This window comes from Fulmarus glacialis, unplaced genomic scaffold (assembly GCF_000690835.1).
Source record: "Fulmarus glacialis isolate BGI_N327 unplaced genomic scaffold, ASM69083v1 scaffold37313, whole genome shotgun sequence".
Taxonomy (NCBI): Eukaryota; Metazoa; Chordata; class Aves; order Procellariiformes; family Procellariidae; genus Fulmarus; species Fulmarus glacialis.
The window spans coordinates 1-16950 of NW_009204264.1; the positions used below are offsets into that span (position 1 = coordinate 1).

Consider the following 16950-nt stretch of genomic DNA (forward strand, 5'->3'; position numbering starts at 1 on the left):
TTTTTTAACTTCCACGAGAACAAAGTGAACGGTGTGAACGGGCACCACCAGCCCCCGCACCTGGCGCGCAGCCCCCACCCGCCGCCGCCGGCGTCTCCCCAGCAGCACCAGTACCACCCGGGCCGTCGGAAACGAGAGAATAAAGCCAGCACCTATGGGATGAATTACCTGCTCTCCGGCAGCCGAGGCGTCGCCATCAACAACTCTCCCCACCAGCAGCGGCAGCCGCCCCAGCCAGCACTGCAGAGCCCCGGCACACCCTCGCAGACCGGAAATACAGCCCGGGCGTGCAGGGGTGAGCAGCCGGGGCCCCTGGGGCTGCTGCAGCCCCAGAGGAAAGGGGGACCTCGGCAGCCTCTCCTGCGGCACGGGGGCGGATGGGTTGGGATCACACAAACTCCCCTGGAGCAGGCTGCGGCAGCCAGGTTGATGATAGGGGATGGCAGGGGCACAAAAGCGTTTTCTGTCGTAGATCACCTTGGCCTGTGCCGGCTGGGTGGCTCCTGGCCGAAGCAGTGTTGCAGGCAGGGCCTGGGAATGCATAGATACAGGGGCTTAGGCCTTGCCTTGTAGTAGGTTGAGAGGCGAAGTCGTCAGGCCACTATCAAACGGCACCTGCAATAATTAAAGCAAAGATGGATGGGGGATGCTTGTCAAAGCTCTTAGGGTCAATTCAGATGTAAGGGGGAAGTGGAAGGCTTCAGTTCAGAGGAGCTCAAAGAAAACCCTTGCACTAGTTTTTAAATGCCTCTGCTTAGGCTGTAGCAGACTGGTTACTTTGGGCCGTGTTAGGAACATCAGTTGAAATGGAAGTGCCCAATTCTAGTTGAAATAAGCGTGAAAGGCAATGTGGTCTTAGAACATTTTTGAGGGAAATGTTCTAGCTCGAGAATAGATTGAGCCAGCCAATACCTGAACTGAAATCTTGAACTCTTTTATGAAGGTTATCCTCTTCTGCGGCCGTAACTTTCTCAGATAAATGGGTAGTTAGTAAGGCTGAGTGTTCAGTTTGGTCCGATCGGCATGTAGAAGGGACTAAACTTGAACAAAGCACCTCTGAGGTGCTCCATGAGATTTCTGTATTTCAGCTGTCAAATTTCACTCAGTCAAGGGGAAATGTTGCTTTCTAATGTTAAGGTTATTTTATTCATGGAAAAAGTGCTAGCTGTGTTGATTGACCATAGCAGATTTCTCATGTCATTTCAAAAATAGTTTCTTGGAACTCCTAAAATCCAAGACCCTTGGATGCCCGTGGAGTAAAGGCACTGCATATTTGTAGAGGGAAATAGATAAAGATAACAGGGTACACTTTTTCAGAGCTGGAGAAATTTAAGTGAGAGATTTAACTTAAGGACAGTGTCTTCCTTTTCTCTTTTGGGTGGTACTGTCAGGCGTTGAGTACATTAAAGTTATCCAGAAGTGTTAAAAGATGTTTTTAAAGTTCTGTTTTTGCAAACCATAGCCTCTCCTGAGGAGGACAAGACTTACGGCTACTGCTTTTTAATTCCAAACTGACAGTAAAAATGAAAATTGCTTACAGGAAGTTAAGATTTTGAAGTTTAAGAGGTGACATACGCTAGGAGCTTTGGGACCTGTACTACTAAGATGTATGCCTAAAATTCCAATAGTATCTTAAAAATAGTCTGAATTTCTTTGCTTTATTTCCATAGAGATGCAGTAGAACACTGAGTTGACATTTTAATTTATCTGCGTAAGATAAGTCAGTGTCACTGAGGTAGATCTCCAGGCAGACGGATGAGGGAGTTGCCCGAGGTCACCCAGCAGCTCTATGGCAAACCAGGGAATCGAATCCAGGCACTGCAGGTTCTGTCCTCCTGCTGTTAGGCAGCACCACCTATGCCAATCACATATCCTTATCTTTCATCTTCTGCCCTTTTGCTTTCTGTTGGCTTTCCTTTAGTAAAGGTTATGCCACTTTTCAAGTATAAGTTTATAGAGAATCCGTACGCAAGAAAATTGTTTAGCCAAGCTCCAGTTGCACTTTCAGTTTCATAATACAGGTTGTTCTTTTGCTGATGTGTTAATGACAAGTTCTTGGCTAAATATCTTTGAAAGTGGAAGCTGTGTTTCCTGATCCTTCTGTCAAGGATCTATATTACTACAGTGAGACCTGACGCTAGGAGTGGGACACCAGTAACTATAGCATGTGTTATCCCATAGTTCCAGCTTTCCTTAGAGTAGAGGGGAACTAGTGCTGAAGGAGAGCATGGAAGTTGAAACCATAGACTTAAATATGAGAAGCAGTTTCTGCCTTAAAGTTTGAGTTCTGTTACCCAAGGTGAATCTTGGACAAGCGTGTATTCTAAAAAAATTTTCTGTTTGGTGTTAGAAATTTTTCTATGAAGTACTTACGTGATTGAAATAACAAAAATGTTGTCAATGATGGAGTGGCTTTAGGTGTCTATCTTCTGCAGTAATTCCTGACTACTGGTGCGTTTAACTTAATTTTCCTGAAGCCAGGCTGGTGTATTATTTGGCTGTTCAAATAAAAATGCACTGAAAAGACTGGCATGGGAACAGATCCCTGCAGAAGTTTCTTCTGGATCCTTTACTTTCCTGACTTGTTGCCCAATGTTACTTGGAACTGTCAGCCCAGTCCTGAAGCATCACTTCCATAACTGTGATGGTCTATTGACAGAGCATCTTCAGTGGTGTCAAACTGGTGTACACAACTGTCAAAAAATGTGATCCTTAAAATCTTCAGTTGCAGTCTGCTTTGGACATAGATTATAGGAAGAAGGAATTCATCGTAGATACTCCTATGCTCACATTATGAATGAATGTTAGAGCTTACCCTGCCATGAATATTCTCTGCAGAACATTTTTCTACAACACGCTGAAATTTCCAAGTGATATGCAGTAGCTCACAGTGTTACTGTATTGTCTTTTGGTAACAGGCTAAGGAGGGTAATCTCTGTTTGCCTTCTCCCAGGCTGCAGGAGTACTTCTGTTGAAATGCCTGCATACTTTGAAATAGTACTGTGTTCTCTCCGCTTTCTCCTTCAGAGGTGGAGATGGTCTGTAGTAGTGCAAGTCGTCATCGTTTTTTTCCATATGGATCATATTCAGTGGCTTTGCGATGGTAGCTGTGGTGATGTTTAGGAATGCTTTATGTTGTAAAGGCTGTGTTTTGCTGGTTTATGTACAGCATTCCTTTTTTCCAGTGGACTCATACCTATTGCTTTTACCACCTTCTGGCAGCAGCATGCCAATCTTTGTGTTGTAAAGGAAGTTCTCCCTCTCATAAAACACAAGTGTGAATAGCCATGCTTGATTAGACTAGATAGCCCTAGATTGACCTGTGTCATCCTTTTTCAGATTTTTGGAAGGTAAGGAGTGAGGAGAATGAAGCCATATTTATTCCAATGCTGCAACAGAGTGATTAATACAGCAGCAGTGTAAATTCTTAAATGCCTGGGTTTAGGTTAGGAGTACAGATGATTGGTTTCAGATGCGATGCAGATAAGCGTCCTTTAATATTACAAGATTAGCTCAAACTGTTGTGACTGATGTTCAGAACTACATGTGGTTTCTTGCTACTGTAAAGCATCCTCTCTAGTGGTTTTAAAATACATCTGCATCTTAGGGTCTGCCTTCTTTGTACATCAAAGTAATACCTTCTGTTTCTGTAAAGTCAGTATTTTAAATATATCTGACTAATTCAAGCATCCAGAGAGTTTAAAAGTGTCGGAATTTTGTTTCAAAATATGGAATCAAGTTATTCTAAACTTTTTACTAAGGACTCTACTGCTAGGTTTGCACTGCTTGGGTACACAACTAATAGGGCACTTTCTCTTAAGATGTAGCTAATAGCTTATGAATAATATAAAATAATATCTGATTTAATTATTCTGCTTCTTAATATGAATTTAACAAAGTAAGTAAAGAATTAAGGCATTTTTAACAATATGAGCCTGTTCTGCTTAATACTTTCAACTAAGTATTCAGATTAATTGTAGATGTTGAATGAAATTAGTGCTGAAATACCTGGCATATCTGCTTGGTACAGTGCTGTGCAGAAACAACACAACTGGCTTGTTGAGGATCAGTGTGGATACCAGAAGTGTTATGATACATTGGAATGGTGCTCTGCCTGGACTAATTAGCGTTGCATAGCATCTGATGACTTACTGCATTTATTTTCCCCCCTCCATACCTGTTGTCTTTAACCATCTCTTGATAATGACACAAAAGTTCTGTTGCAGAGCACAAGAGCACAAACACCTCCACATTTGGTTAGGCTGAAGGAGGATTCAGGCCAGCATTGTCTGGTGATCATAGCAGATACCTGGGGAGAGTTTTCGTAAATAAGGTAAGCTTATGACAATGCTTCCCCAGAAGACTTGCTTCAGTGTTCACCAGTTTGCAGCTGAAGGATACTGTGTACCAAAAGTGATGCCCAGAAATTAATTTCTGTAGCTACTCAGATGTGGTGGTGTAACTATATACTAAGTCTATATTAGGTTTTGTTTATTTCTTCACCTGTATGCTGGTGTTTCCAATTCCAGTCTTACTGGGTTTTTTTGCTTTTATGGTATATTGCTGAACTTTGGTGACTAAGATAAATTTAATTACTGGGTTTTGTGCAATGCACTATTAAAAATGCATTGCATTCAGGACCGTCCATAGCTCTAGTTCCATGTTTGTCAACCCTAGCTTCTTATGCTGCTGTCAGAGCTGGACAATGCAAATTAATGTGTAGGGATGCTACATTGTCAGGCCCTTTTGCAATTTTTTTTTTCTTGTACTTTGGCTGAGCTGAAAAAATGCAGACTTTGGAAACTCTGTGAAGCCTTTATTGTTTGCACTGGGGTGTACAGCACTTGTAAGGGCTTTAAGGGATTCCCAAGTGTGGTATTCTAACTCCTCCCTGTACTTAACAGTGCTGTCTTGCTCTATACCTTCTAATAAAGAATCAACACAGTGGGCTATGCTTCATCCACGCTACTATTAAATCATTAGTATCTGTTATCTGCAATGTTAGCTGGATACCTGTAGTGAAGGTCTTAATGTAAGAGGCAGTGCTGGCAATGTACACTCAATTCTTTTTTCATCTGGCTTTAGGATCAGGGCAGAACGAGGCAGTATATACTGTAGTATGCAAGGAGGAGGGTGGGAGTAGTTGCCTGTTAGTCATACTAAGTTTCTGGAGAGAGACTTGAGAGAGCATCGGGACGTGGTTGAACGGATTGTTTTCATGCCTAAAGGCTGGTACGCAGCAGAGTTCAAGGGTAGCTGCTGGATAAATTGTCAAAAGAACAGAACATCTCTTTTTTGCAGTCGACTAAGTTAACTAGAGTAGGTGAAGCTCAAAGTTTCCCTGCAAAGTGGGTGCCTAGCGTAGAGTTAGGGACTGATGCTTTCAGTAATGGAATGAAAGGAATATTTTGGCAGCAGTAGACTTGAGAGAGAGCATAGTGCTAGAGGTCAGAAAGGCTGAACTACAGTAGTAAAATATGAGAAGGCTTTGCATGGCAGGTGCTCACATCTGTGTGTAAAGGAAAATGGGACATGTTGGGAGCAGTTTAATCATGGCATCAGCTTCATGATGTTTTTCACAGTTGTTAGGCTTTGGCAGTAGAGATAATTGGCACTAAGAACATAAACAGCTGTACCGGGTGAGACCATTGGAGGCCAATGCCAAATGCTGGGAGAAGAATGTATCAATATGAGCTTGTGGTGATATTTCCTGGAATAATCTCTCGGATTTAAATGACCTATGGTTCTCGGACTACCTGGGCTACGGGCAGTGCATTTTTAAGCTTACTGTGGATTTTATGTATGAATTTGTCTCATTTCATCTTGAGTTGGTATGAGCTTCTGGATCAACAGTGTCCTGTGGCAAGGTGTTCCTCAGTTAAACTATACATTATGTAAAAATCCATTTTTTTTTTTGTCCTGAGGCTGTCACTAGGGTTGTAGTGGCTGCCAGCCACAGGTCTATGCATTAATGAGGCAGTCCATGAGTGTTTTTTGCAGCTGACTTGAAAGAGGGAAGGGAAGAGTTGAATCACCTGACAGTTGTCTGTTTTCCAGTCTATTTAATCACTCCTGCTATTGAAGTTGTTTCCTGCCTCTAGATGTCTTATCACCTTTACAGTTCTGTTGTATCTTTGGGACTCGGACGAACCAGACCTGTGTGTGATAGTGTCACAGTATTCCTACATCTTGGGCTATCTTGTTCTATCTTGTACTTTGTTTCCTGATGACTAACATGGGACTTACCTGTTCTTTTTGGCTACTGAGATTGAACAGTCCTTTTAACAGAATTCTTATTTCAAGATCTTGATTCTCAGTGTTTAGAGCCAGTGTAGAGCCCCTCATTGCATCTTCGTAAAGATAGAATTTTCTCATATGCCTCTGTTGTGCTTATGTTTATCCTATCTCAAATTCTGCCTGCTACTTCATTGTGCAGGCTGTATTTTAATGTCCATCTGCAGTTCTTGAGCTAGCTTATTCTAGATAACCTTGCAGCCTCAGACTTTTCTCCTTTACTATTTGTCCCCTTGCCAGATCACTTATGAGGATGTTGACTAGCATAGGGCACTTCGGGGCTTTACTAGTGACCTTCTTTTAATATGGAAACTAAGAGTTCCAGCTGCTCGTTTTCTGTTTAAAACAGCTCTTTATCTACATGAAGGTCTTCCCTCTCATCCCATGTCAGCTTAGTTTCTTTGTAGGTCTTCATAAGGACATGTGGGACCATTATCAAATGCCATTTGGAAATCCACGTAGATAACAGGATTTCCTTTGTGGTTCACTGATTCTTGCAAATAATTCCTAATGGTTTTCTCTAAGACACTACTTGCATTTACAAAAGCTATGTTGACATCTTGATATAGTCATTGCTATTCATGAGTTGCATTGGTTCTACTTTTGACTAGTTTGACTATTATGAATGTCAAAACTAATGCTTTTAAATTTAAAAAAAAGAAAGATTGCTGCTTAATGTTCTTCTGATGCAAATGCAGTATCAAGTCAGTGCTGCTTTTGGTGCATACCAGATTATCAGGAGTAGATTTTGCTGTGAAGTATTTTCTACTAAAAGGTTGGTTTGGGACAAGTTCTCCCAGTATAGTTAGGAATCAGGGAAACCTCTGAGGGATAAAAAAAAAAAAGAAAAAAAAAAATACTAGCTTCTCTACTTGTCATGCATTGTGATCACTTAACTTTCTCTGTTCTGATCACTTAATTCACTGAACAGAAGCAGGTTTTTTGGCTCCTGAGTTAGTTTATCCTTCCTCAAGCATAGGTTTGCATCTCGTTAAGTTGTTCCTAATAATCCTTTTTTATATCCTTAATCTTCCAATCCTCTTTTACTGCTTTGTGCATGACTTCAGGGTTTCTGAAGACATCTTCTGACGGAATCCTGTGACAAGGCGGTAGAAGCTCTTTTTTCCCTAAAATCTGATTAGCGATGCACGCTTTTGCTAAACAACCAGCGTGGTATCTTTAATAGTTTCTGAAACACGTTATTCTTTTGGTTGAGATTCTTAAATTAAGAAGCTTCCTCTTTTATATGGTGAATTGCAGTAGTACTTAAATCCAGAAAAGGCTTTTCTAGCTTTTGTTGCCTTGCAGAGATACTGGCTTTGAAGGTGCAGGGTTTGCTGCTAGTGGTGCTTTGATGGGTGCATTTTGAATTACTCTGCTGCTTGAGATTATGTCAAGAATTGCTTCTCTTCTTAAATGTTTCAGTGGCTAACCTGGTGTAACGCATACCTGATCTACATGGGCATAATTAGTCTCTCATCACTAATGTGTTTTTGCTGTTGCAATCTTTCTGACTTGTCTGGGATGTTAATCGCTTGCTATTTTTGGGCATTTGGAAAAGAATAGCATTAAGACAGGAATTTCAGTGTTTAGCGGTTCTATTTATTGGCATAGTGAGCTTGCTGATTCAGTTCCAAGGTTTAACATATGTTATGCTCCTTCACTGATGCAACAAAATAATTGTGATGTTTTCTTGGTATTGTGGTGAAGTCCAGCAGCCTAAGTCAGGAGTAGTGTACAGCTGTTCAGAAGCTTACGTAGCGGATCTATTTTGCCATGTATTAACTTTGAGATATATATCAGTTTCTTTTCTAGATTTTTATAATGCAGCTTTTTCAAAGTACGTCCAGCCATTAATAAGGAAATTGGTTGAGTTTTATTGGATTGACATACTTCGCAAAAATAGTTTAGTGTTTGATTCTTTTTCTGTTCCAAAATGCAAACAAATTCTGTTACTTAAGTCTGGAAATTTGCAGTTTAAATCAGTCCAACAAGCTTGGTTTCTTGAGTGTGTGAACTGTCAAAGTGCACCTAAAAGGTAAAATTTAATTGGCAAGCAACTCAATCTAAAATTAGGACTGGCTCTGACTTGCAAGTGTGTGGGGCAAAGGGAAAGCTTAGAGAGAAAATAAGAACAAGACAATCTCTTGTGGAAAAGGTACAATATATTTTATGAACTAACCTTTGTTCTGTGGATGAGAACAAAAGTACTTTTTTCTTCCATTCTCTCCTTAGTAGCAAACTTGCAAAGTAAGCTTGATTCTTATTTGAGTTTAGTATTTAGGGTACCTACCTGGAAAACATTTCCCAGCTCTGATTCATAAGCTCTGTATAGCTAAGATTTTTTTTTAATTCTGCCAGTCTTTGAGTTTACTGCCTTCCATACAATTACAGTGACAAAGATAATTGCTGTCTGAATTACATAGTAATATGAGACTCATTTGGTGTGGCAGTACAGTCTGTGAACGTAGCACTGTGTTTTCATAGTTTCTGTCATCTGTAAGCCTAGAATATTGCATAGGGCATAGAGTACTATTACCTGAGTGCTACTGGTAGTGAGGAGGACTGGTATAAAAAAGTAAAGGCACCTGATGGGTGTTGTGAGTGAGGTGGGAAGAGAAGAATTGTAAGTTCATCTCCTCTTCTTGGTCATCGTTCTATTTTTACTACTTTTGCAGATGTCTTAATCTTAGATCATATTGGAAAAAGTCTGTATCTCAGAATATACTATTGCTTTCAATCATTATATGTTCTCCTTTATTTCACTAAACTGTGTTCCTGAGTTTTAGACTGTGCACTGATTTCAACTATTGAATGCATTTGATTGTTGTAGTGTAAGATTTCACCTGCATTTCCATGATAATGCGATTGTGCTTTGCAGTAGTTGTAGGTGAAGGTATAATTCAACAGATTTCTGAAATATGCACAGTGGCTGCTGGGCCTTTCACCATTTAATCTTGAGACAGCAAAGTCCTCAGGCATGTTTCAGAGTTCACACTTCATTGAAAGAACATATCCTATTATTTGTAACCTTTATTTCAACAAAGCTGTTGAAATGCTGCCTATGCCTCCCCATTTCTTTACCTTGCTTTCCTACTCAGCCCTAGTGTTAACACCCATGTGCTTTGACTGTAGCACCTATTCTTTCCTTTTATAAGGATTCTCGGCTTATGTGTTAGACTTTTCAGGTAGAAGAATATTCTTTACTTACTAGAATGAGTATGTTTTTTAGAAAGAATCAGTTGTTGCACGTAAATGATGCAGTCATGTTTCTCTCTGTTTCTTTAGAATAAATTGATGTGCTTAGTAGAGTAGACATGTTGAAAAGAAACAGGATGCTTGCTTGGGGGAACAAAGTCTCTGTAGCTTTTCATTCACCTTTTAGTTTGTTGATGCTGTTTGAGAATTTTATTTCACTGCATTGAAGTTAGCCCTTGAAGTAACAAGTCAATGTTATATATAATAGTAGTTGTAGATACAGTAAATGATGAGTAAAGTAAATGATTAAATGATCTCCTTTCTTAGAAACCTGCATTTAAAGAAAAGGATTACAAAAGTCTGAGGATGTCTCCGGAGTATTATTTTAACCTGAAGACTAGAAGTGTGTCTGCCTTCGTAAAACAGTAAAAGGGATAAATTTTTGGTAAACAAAAGGTGTCAGTTCTGTTGCATAGTTCAGCCTGTAAGCAGCAGAAGTTTAATGTGCTTAGCAGTAATAGCATTAGTGAATGGTAGGTTCCTCCAGGCTGTTAAAATTAGCAAGCTGAATAGTGTCGCAAGTACAAGTAGCCTCTCTTCTGCATCCCTGTGTTCTAATCTTTTCCACCATGCATTAAGAGTACAGTTACATCTCACCAAGAAATTTCGTTCCCAGTGATTCTATAAATATAGTGAAACTGCCTTGTGAAAAAGTCAATTAAAATGCCTATCTTTGCTAGGAAAGTAGTATAATAGGCATCTTAAAATGTGATAGAAGATAGCTAGGTGTTGGGATGCTGTTGGAGCCCAAATTCTTTACGATGCCAGAAGGAGACTGAGAAAATTGACTCGTGCTATATGTTGAAGTTCTATTTTTTTAAAAAAAGAGTTAAGATGTTACTTATATCTGCATGTACATGATGTGCTGCAAATTGAAATTCTGTTCCTAATGATTAAGATACTGTCACAGTCCTGACTTAAGAAGTAATAAATGCTTACGAAGATCATAGGGACTACATGGGCAAAATAGTTAACTGAAAACTATCCCTGTATTGGCTGGGTGAATATCCCATTGTGATCTGTTTTTTCAGTCACCAAATTATTCCTTCAGCTAGTAGAGAAGTTACTCTGAGATTAGTCCCAAGCAGCATACAGCATCTTGCTTTATGTATATCAGAGCTGCTTTTGTGACTGTGTTCCAATAACCTTGTCTGAGCAAAGATGTTTAGAAAAATGTAAACTACAGTAACATTAAATTTTAAAAAAGCATCTCAGTTTTGAGAAGCTTCTTCAGGAGGAAGCCAAAAGGGTAGAATGCTTGAAAATGCTGCATTAAGATGGTCGTGTTGTCATATGCCGACTGTGGAGATAGCGTTGATTCTTAGCCAGAAGGACGTAAACCAGGAAGATGATGTTCTGTGAGAAGTAGAAGCTGTTGAACTAAGGAAAATTGGAAGGAGCAAACAAAACAGAAGTCTGTTAAGACAGAGGGTTTGAGAACTGGTCTGCTAAGTGCATTAAAACCTGAAAACTTTGCACATCGAAAGCAAGAAACTTGCCAGAGTCACTAGGGCTCATAGAGAGACATATAAGGGCACCCAGGAGAAGTCAGATCATGTAGTAAAAACTAAGTGAACTAATTGCATTGCTTTTTGTCAGAGAAGGGCTTCAGAGGCTTCTCACCAGAACTTTCTTTGACTCCAGGCAACTGTCATTTTAAATTTCAGTAAGGAGTGTTCAAATCCATCAGCAGAATGATAACTGTTGTACAACCATCTCTGGTGGTATATGCTGAAGAATTCCAGAGGAACTTAACCATGAAACCACAGCGTATGGTTTGAACTTTAAATGAGTTTTGATTATCTAGGTCTTGTGCTGTTGACCCATGCAAACTGAAGCATTAAATGAAGTGCTGCCTTGCCAGTCCAAGGTAGAAAATATGAAGCTGACTTCTTAAAAACTAGATCAGGGAAGGAAATGTAGACTAGCGAGGAGTGGTATTCTTTTGAGTCTTTCATGATGTGATTAAGAATTGCGACAGTGTTAATCATCTGAACAGAAGCTCAGTGGGACATTGAAGTGAGAGAGGGCTTGTGTGCTTGCTGGTTTTTCTGACCTTGCTGACACACTAGAGGCTGCTTTTGAAAGACTGTGCTGTGTATGGTAGAGGCTGCAGTGCGCCAGGGAACTGAGACCCCTTTTATTCTTCTTCTTCCCTAATATTGGATGGCTAGTGTAAATGCATTTTTTCAGGAATGTCTGGTTCTCCTGGAGTGGTTGGATAGGGTTGATACCATAACAAAACAGAACTTATTTGCATGAGCAAACATAAAGAAAGGGGCTAGTGCATGCTTTGATAAAGGTAGTTGTGTCTCCCAGGTCTCATTTCGTTGAAGGATTCATTGTTAATTCTTACTCATGTGGTCAGTCTGATAACACAGAACTGTTGGATTTTTTCAGAAGAATGTTTCTGAGATTCTTTTTTTGAAGACTTTGTAAAAACTGAGCAGTCACAGGTTTGCTAGGCTTATGGGTTAACTGCTTAGAAGTAACCAAAGGAAAGAATAAATTATTTACTTTATAATAAGGGAAGGTTACCAGTGGAATTACTCAAGACTGTTGCTCGATATATTCATAAGTACCTGGAGGGAAGAAATGAATGAGAAAAGGATAGAAAGGATAACAGAAAGCTAGAGCTGACTGCAGACAGTTGCAGTGGGAATTCATTGTTCATTAGGTTATAAAATTGCTGATAAAATTAAATTCTAGTAAATATGGACTCATGAATCTAAAGAAAAATAATTCAGACTGAATATACCCCATGGGTGGGCTTTATGTTGGTTGTTCAGAAAACACCTTGAAGCTCCTTCATAATGGTTTCTTTTAAAAAGCAGCTGTATGCTCAGATATCCTCAAATAGCAGTTAGCAGCAATCTTTGCAAAGACATGGACAATAAAATGAAAATGGGTATGTGTCGTGGACTGAGTGGTGTAATTCTGTATTGACTCTGTGTGCATTTCTGGCCACCTGTCAGAAAACATGGTGCAACCGAAAACAAGCTGAAGAAGGTTAGCAGTGATCAAACTTTGGACCTGCTCCTGTGTAAGGAGAGAAAAACAGATAAGGATTGCTAGCTTGAAAAAGAGCTGGTGGATAGAGACAAGTGGATCTGAATTGAGAGCCTGAGAAGTGTTATGTTTGGAGATGAACTACCAGTAATAACTTTTTTCCCCCCAAGAAGAGGAGCATCAGATAAAATCATTAACAGGCAGCAGTTTAAAATAAAGCACTTCTTTATTCTGATGCATACTTAAATTCTCATAGAATGCCATGAATGACAAAAGCATAAAAGAACTAAAAAGACCTGGAAAAATCAGTGGAAGAAAAGTCTTTTGAGCTAACACACATTATGGTTGGAATCCGCCCCAAAAGTATGCCAAACGAAATTACTGGAGGCTTGGAAGGATTGCTGCAAGGGAGTTGGATAACTGCTTTGAATTTTCTTGCTTTCACCCTGTATCTGCCTACTGCTGATTTTTATAAGCAGGACAATGGGAAGTCTTTAGTTTGGCCCCACTGCTGTTAGGTGTATTCAAATATGTTCTTCATTGGTCATCTTGGAAAGGGGAAAAAAAAAGTATACTTTCTAGAAACAAAATAAGAGCATGTTAGTTTGTATTTCTGTCTTGTTCTGAAGTTTTGAAATCAAGTAGATTCATCAACAAATTGAAATGTTAAGTTGATAAGTCTGCTGTGTAGTTAAATGTTCAATTGTGGATCCAGACCCAGTTTAAGATAAGAGAAAGGGCAAACTAATTCTAAACATGTATGCTTTTCAGAAGTATCTTTGTGCTTTGTTGCTAAAATCTCTTTGTGTATGGAAAGGAATCCTGACAAAAATGGGGCATATGGTCTATTGGAGTCTATCAGTTAGAGTGGGAATTTTCTAGTAAAATGAGTTGCAAAAGTCTCAGTGGAAGAGTTAAGAGTTCTACTAAAGATGTATAAAATTTTCCTTTTGGAAGGCTAAGTATGTTAACTAAGGATTGAACCTGTTTTTTTTTTTTCAGGACAGTATTTGGATTTCACTACAATGTTGAATTAGTATGTTTCTTGAATTACAGAGAAATCTTAGAAATACGTCAATGTCAAAAAGATGTTTTTGTAAAATATCACAGCAATAGTTACTTGCATTTTTTGTTTTTGTTTGTAGCTTGATGCTTTTCCATTGAAAGCAAACATGACATTCACCTGAAAACTCAAATTGATCTTCTTTCAAATTTGGCAGCGAGTGTTCTATAGTATCAGGAGATGGGAAACAAAAGGACTTAACAGGTGTATAAAGATCCAGTGTCAGAACTCCTTATGTAACAGTGATATTAATGTACTTTACACTTGAGAATATATTTAACGCTTCTCACTTTGAGTAGTTCAGTTGGAAGGTCACTTCTTATATGAATGAATTGCTAATAAAGGGCTCAAGTGGTCAAAGGAATCCCTGTTTGATAAAGTGGACATTTTCACATAAAGGAATACTCAAGTGTCCCTTTTATCACCCTCTACAAAACCTCGTTAATGCCAGTGGGCTGTTTCCAAGTCTGTGTAAACTTCCACATACACAGAAGTAAGAACCCCTGGAAGAATAAGCCTACTTGAAGATTTTAATTGTTCTTGTGCTGCTTCACATTTGGATCATTGTGTAGTTTTTACGACTTGCTTTGTTTTTTGAAGAAAATAATCTTTGGGAATCAGGAATCGAATTTGACCTTCACTGTTGAGCCAGTAAGAAGGTTAGTAAATGTCTATTAGTGGTTGCATCCTGTGTCTTTTGACATCTGTAGCATTTAGGTAATGTGATGAGGGCTGATATGTAGGTATTGCTGAGATTACCGTGAGGTGCTGCCATGAAAATCAAGTATGAGTATATCTGTCCCAGATCCCGAACCCGCCAGTTTCCCATATGAAAGCCTAATTGTTGTGGTATTCACCTTTCTTGAAAGTACTGCTGTATTTCGTTTTAAATTATTAAATTAAATAAAGCCTATGGCCTGATTTTGTTGAAATGTATTGTAATAGTTAAATCATCATTATAGCTGATGCTACTTCCTCCTTTAGACTACATGAAGAAATAATTGACTTCTATGACTTCATGTCCCCTCGTCCTGAAGAAGCAGCTATGAGAAGAGAAGTGGTGAAAAGAATAGAAACAGTCATCAAAGATCTTTGGCCTACAGCTGATGTGAGTGTAATTTAAGTGCTGATTTGCTTCTCTAGTAAATTGTAGAGCTTGGTTCACTTAACTTTGCTATTATCTTTGTGTTTTAGAAATTAACAGATAAGACTTCAAACTTAAGGCAATTGACTTAGTATCACAGCTCTTGTGCTACTTGGCAGTTTATTTTAAAAAGTGGAGGAAATTTAAAACCTAGATTTCAGGTTAATGAAGTCTACTGATAATTTTTTTTCATTTTGAGAACTGGGGATGTGGAGAACTGTCCACTTTAAGAAGTGCATTTCTTAAAGTAAAAGCTTATTAAATTGATTGTCTCTGCACAACTTCGTTTGGAATATTAAAGTGAGACTGACTACTTATGTATCCATTTCTGCAAGGAATCCTGACTGTAGATATTTGTAAATATAAATATTTCACAAAAGAACGGTTAAAAACCCCAGATTTTTTTTTTGTACTCATCACAAATTTGACATTCAGGGAATTACTTTAGCCCTGCTTTAGTGGGAAAATGGGACACTTGACTTCCTGAGATATCTTGCAACCAAAGTTGTTGTATTTTCAAACCCTTTATTACCCAAAGAGTAATTTTCATCCAAACAAAAAAACATCCAAAAGCAATGTAATGTAAACTGTGTCTCTAGCATCACCTTTCTGATTACCAGATAGTAGTGTCATTAACAAGCAGAAAACCATTTCAGACCACTGTGATTTCATAGCCTCCCATGATGAAGAGTGAGGGCTGTGTCCACAGTACTGAGCTAAAGATACTGTAAAGCTCATCTACTTCATCTTCACCTGTGATTTTTCCTTAGTAATAACATTTTTCTAGCTTGTGGGAACAGATATAAACATTGAAATGGCCCAGTGTTGCCCAGTCTTTTCATAGGTCCCTTCAAAGAAGTGAACTTGTAAATTGTGCTGTGCTGTAGCAGACAGGGAAGAACATCTCAATTCTCTAGACTGGAAGCATACTGAAAGTATTTGATGTGGACTGTGAATGTCTCTTCAGCATGCCTTCTTTTCCACACACAAACACATACCAGAATTTCATAGTCATCCTGACAATAAAATCTGGAGCATTCATGTTTATCTGAACTATATGTTTAGGTGCAGTTGCTGTTTTTTTAAACCTAAAAATTTGGAAAAAATGTTTCCCTTAAACTCTTCCAATTTCAGTAAAGCTGTCCTATGAGGAAAGAAGGGAACAGGAAGGAAGGAGATTTATAACAGCTTACACTTCTGTCGAACTGGAAATAAATAGTGAAAAGGACTTGTTTCAAAAGTTTGTGCTCTGCTGCTAGCAGGTAGTCATTTCATGTTAAAAAAAAAAAAAAAACCAATTTCCTCTGAAGTAGCATCTATAAGAGAAAGTGTATTTGTACAGGCTTGACAGAGTATGTAATAAAGTAAGTTCAGTAACTTTTTTAGTGGGCTATATCCTTAGCAGGTCCGGAAGAATCTTAAGTCTTGTGAAAGTAAAATGAAATGAGCATTCATAATTACAAGATATTTCACTGGTGTGGGTTTTTTTCAGGTCCAGATATTTGGCAGCTTTAGTACAGGGCTTTATCTTCCTACTAGGTAAGTAACAATTTACTTTTTATATAAAAGCTTGTCTTCTTTTAGAGTAATGGTAAATTTTAAAGGGGAATTTAGACTGGAATGTGTAAACCTATCAAACTTCCAGTAAAATTTTTGCCTCATGTCCCATGTGACAAAGGGAAGAGCTTTTGAACTTACAGGTTTGAGATACGTATTTGATATACCATTGTACTGCTCTAGGTACCTATTGACCCCTTGGTGAATTACCTTTTCCTCTTTGTGTCTGGGGGTAGTCTTTGGCTCTTTGTTTTCAAGATACAGTGAAATTGAATGTTTAGTATTTCCTGTGTAAAGATTGTGTTTTATTAAATAAGTGAAATACTGAGAGTGTGTCACTTATCACAGAGTTACTGTGCAAAGTCAGAGGAGTCATCACAGCTGTGTTTTCCCATTTTTTTGGAGAGCAAAATGTCTTATTTAATTCAGTGTTTTATATCGCTTAATCATTCAATAGATAGATGTGGAAAACCTGTGTAGTAGTGTCTTAAAGACTAAGTTGTCTTTACATCAATTAAGTTTTCAGTATGAAAGCACTGGAAATTTAATTTCTATGAATAACAATCAGTGATAAAAATTGTTTGGACTATTAACATGCCTGTCAACATGGGTAGATGAGGGATGA

The 16950-nt window shown here is 38.7% G+C and overlaps 1 protein-coding gene across 1 annotated transcript in view; it reads left to right on the forward strand.

Moving 5' to 3' along the window:
- Positions 1-181: 181 nt before the first annotated feature.
- The window catches only part of PAPD7 (PAP associated domain containing 7), a gene marked incomplete at its 3' end in the record, with an annotated part of 36158 nt that continues 19389 nt past the window's right edge, over positions 182-16950 (forward strand). Inside the window, exons 1-3 of the mRNA XM_009574932.1 lie at positions 182-295; positions 14609-14732; positions 16261-16307. Of these exons, the coding sequence (XP_009573227.1) occupies positions 14643-14732; positions 16261-16307 (137 nt within the window). The remainder of the gene's footprint in view (positions 296-14608; positions 14733-16260; positions 16308-16950) is intronic.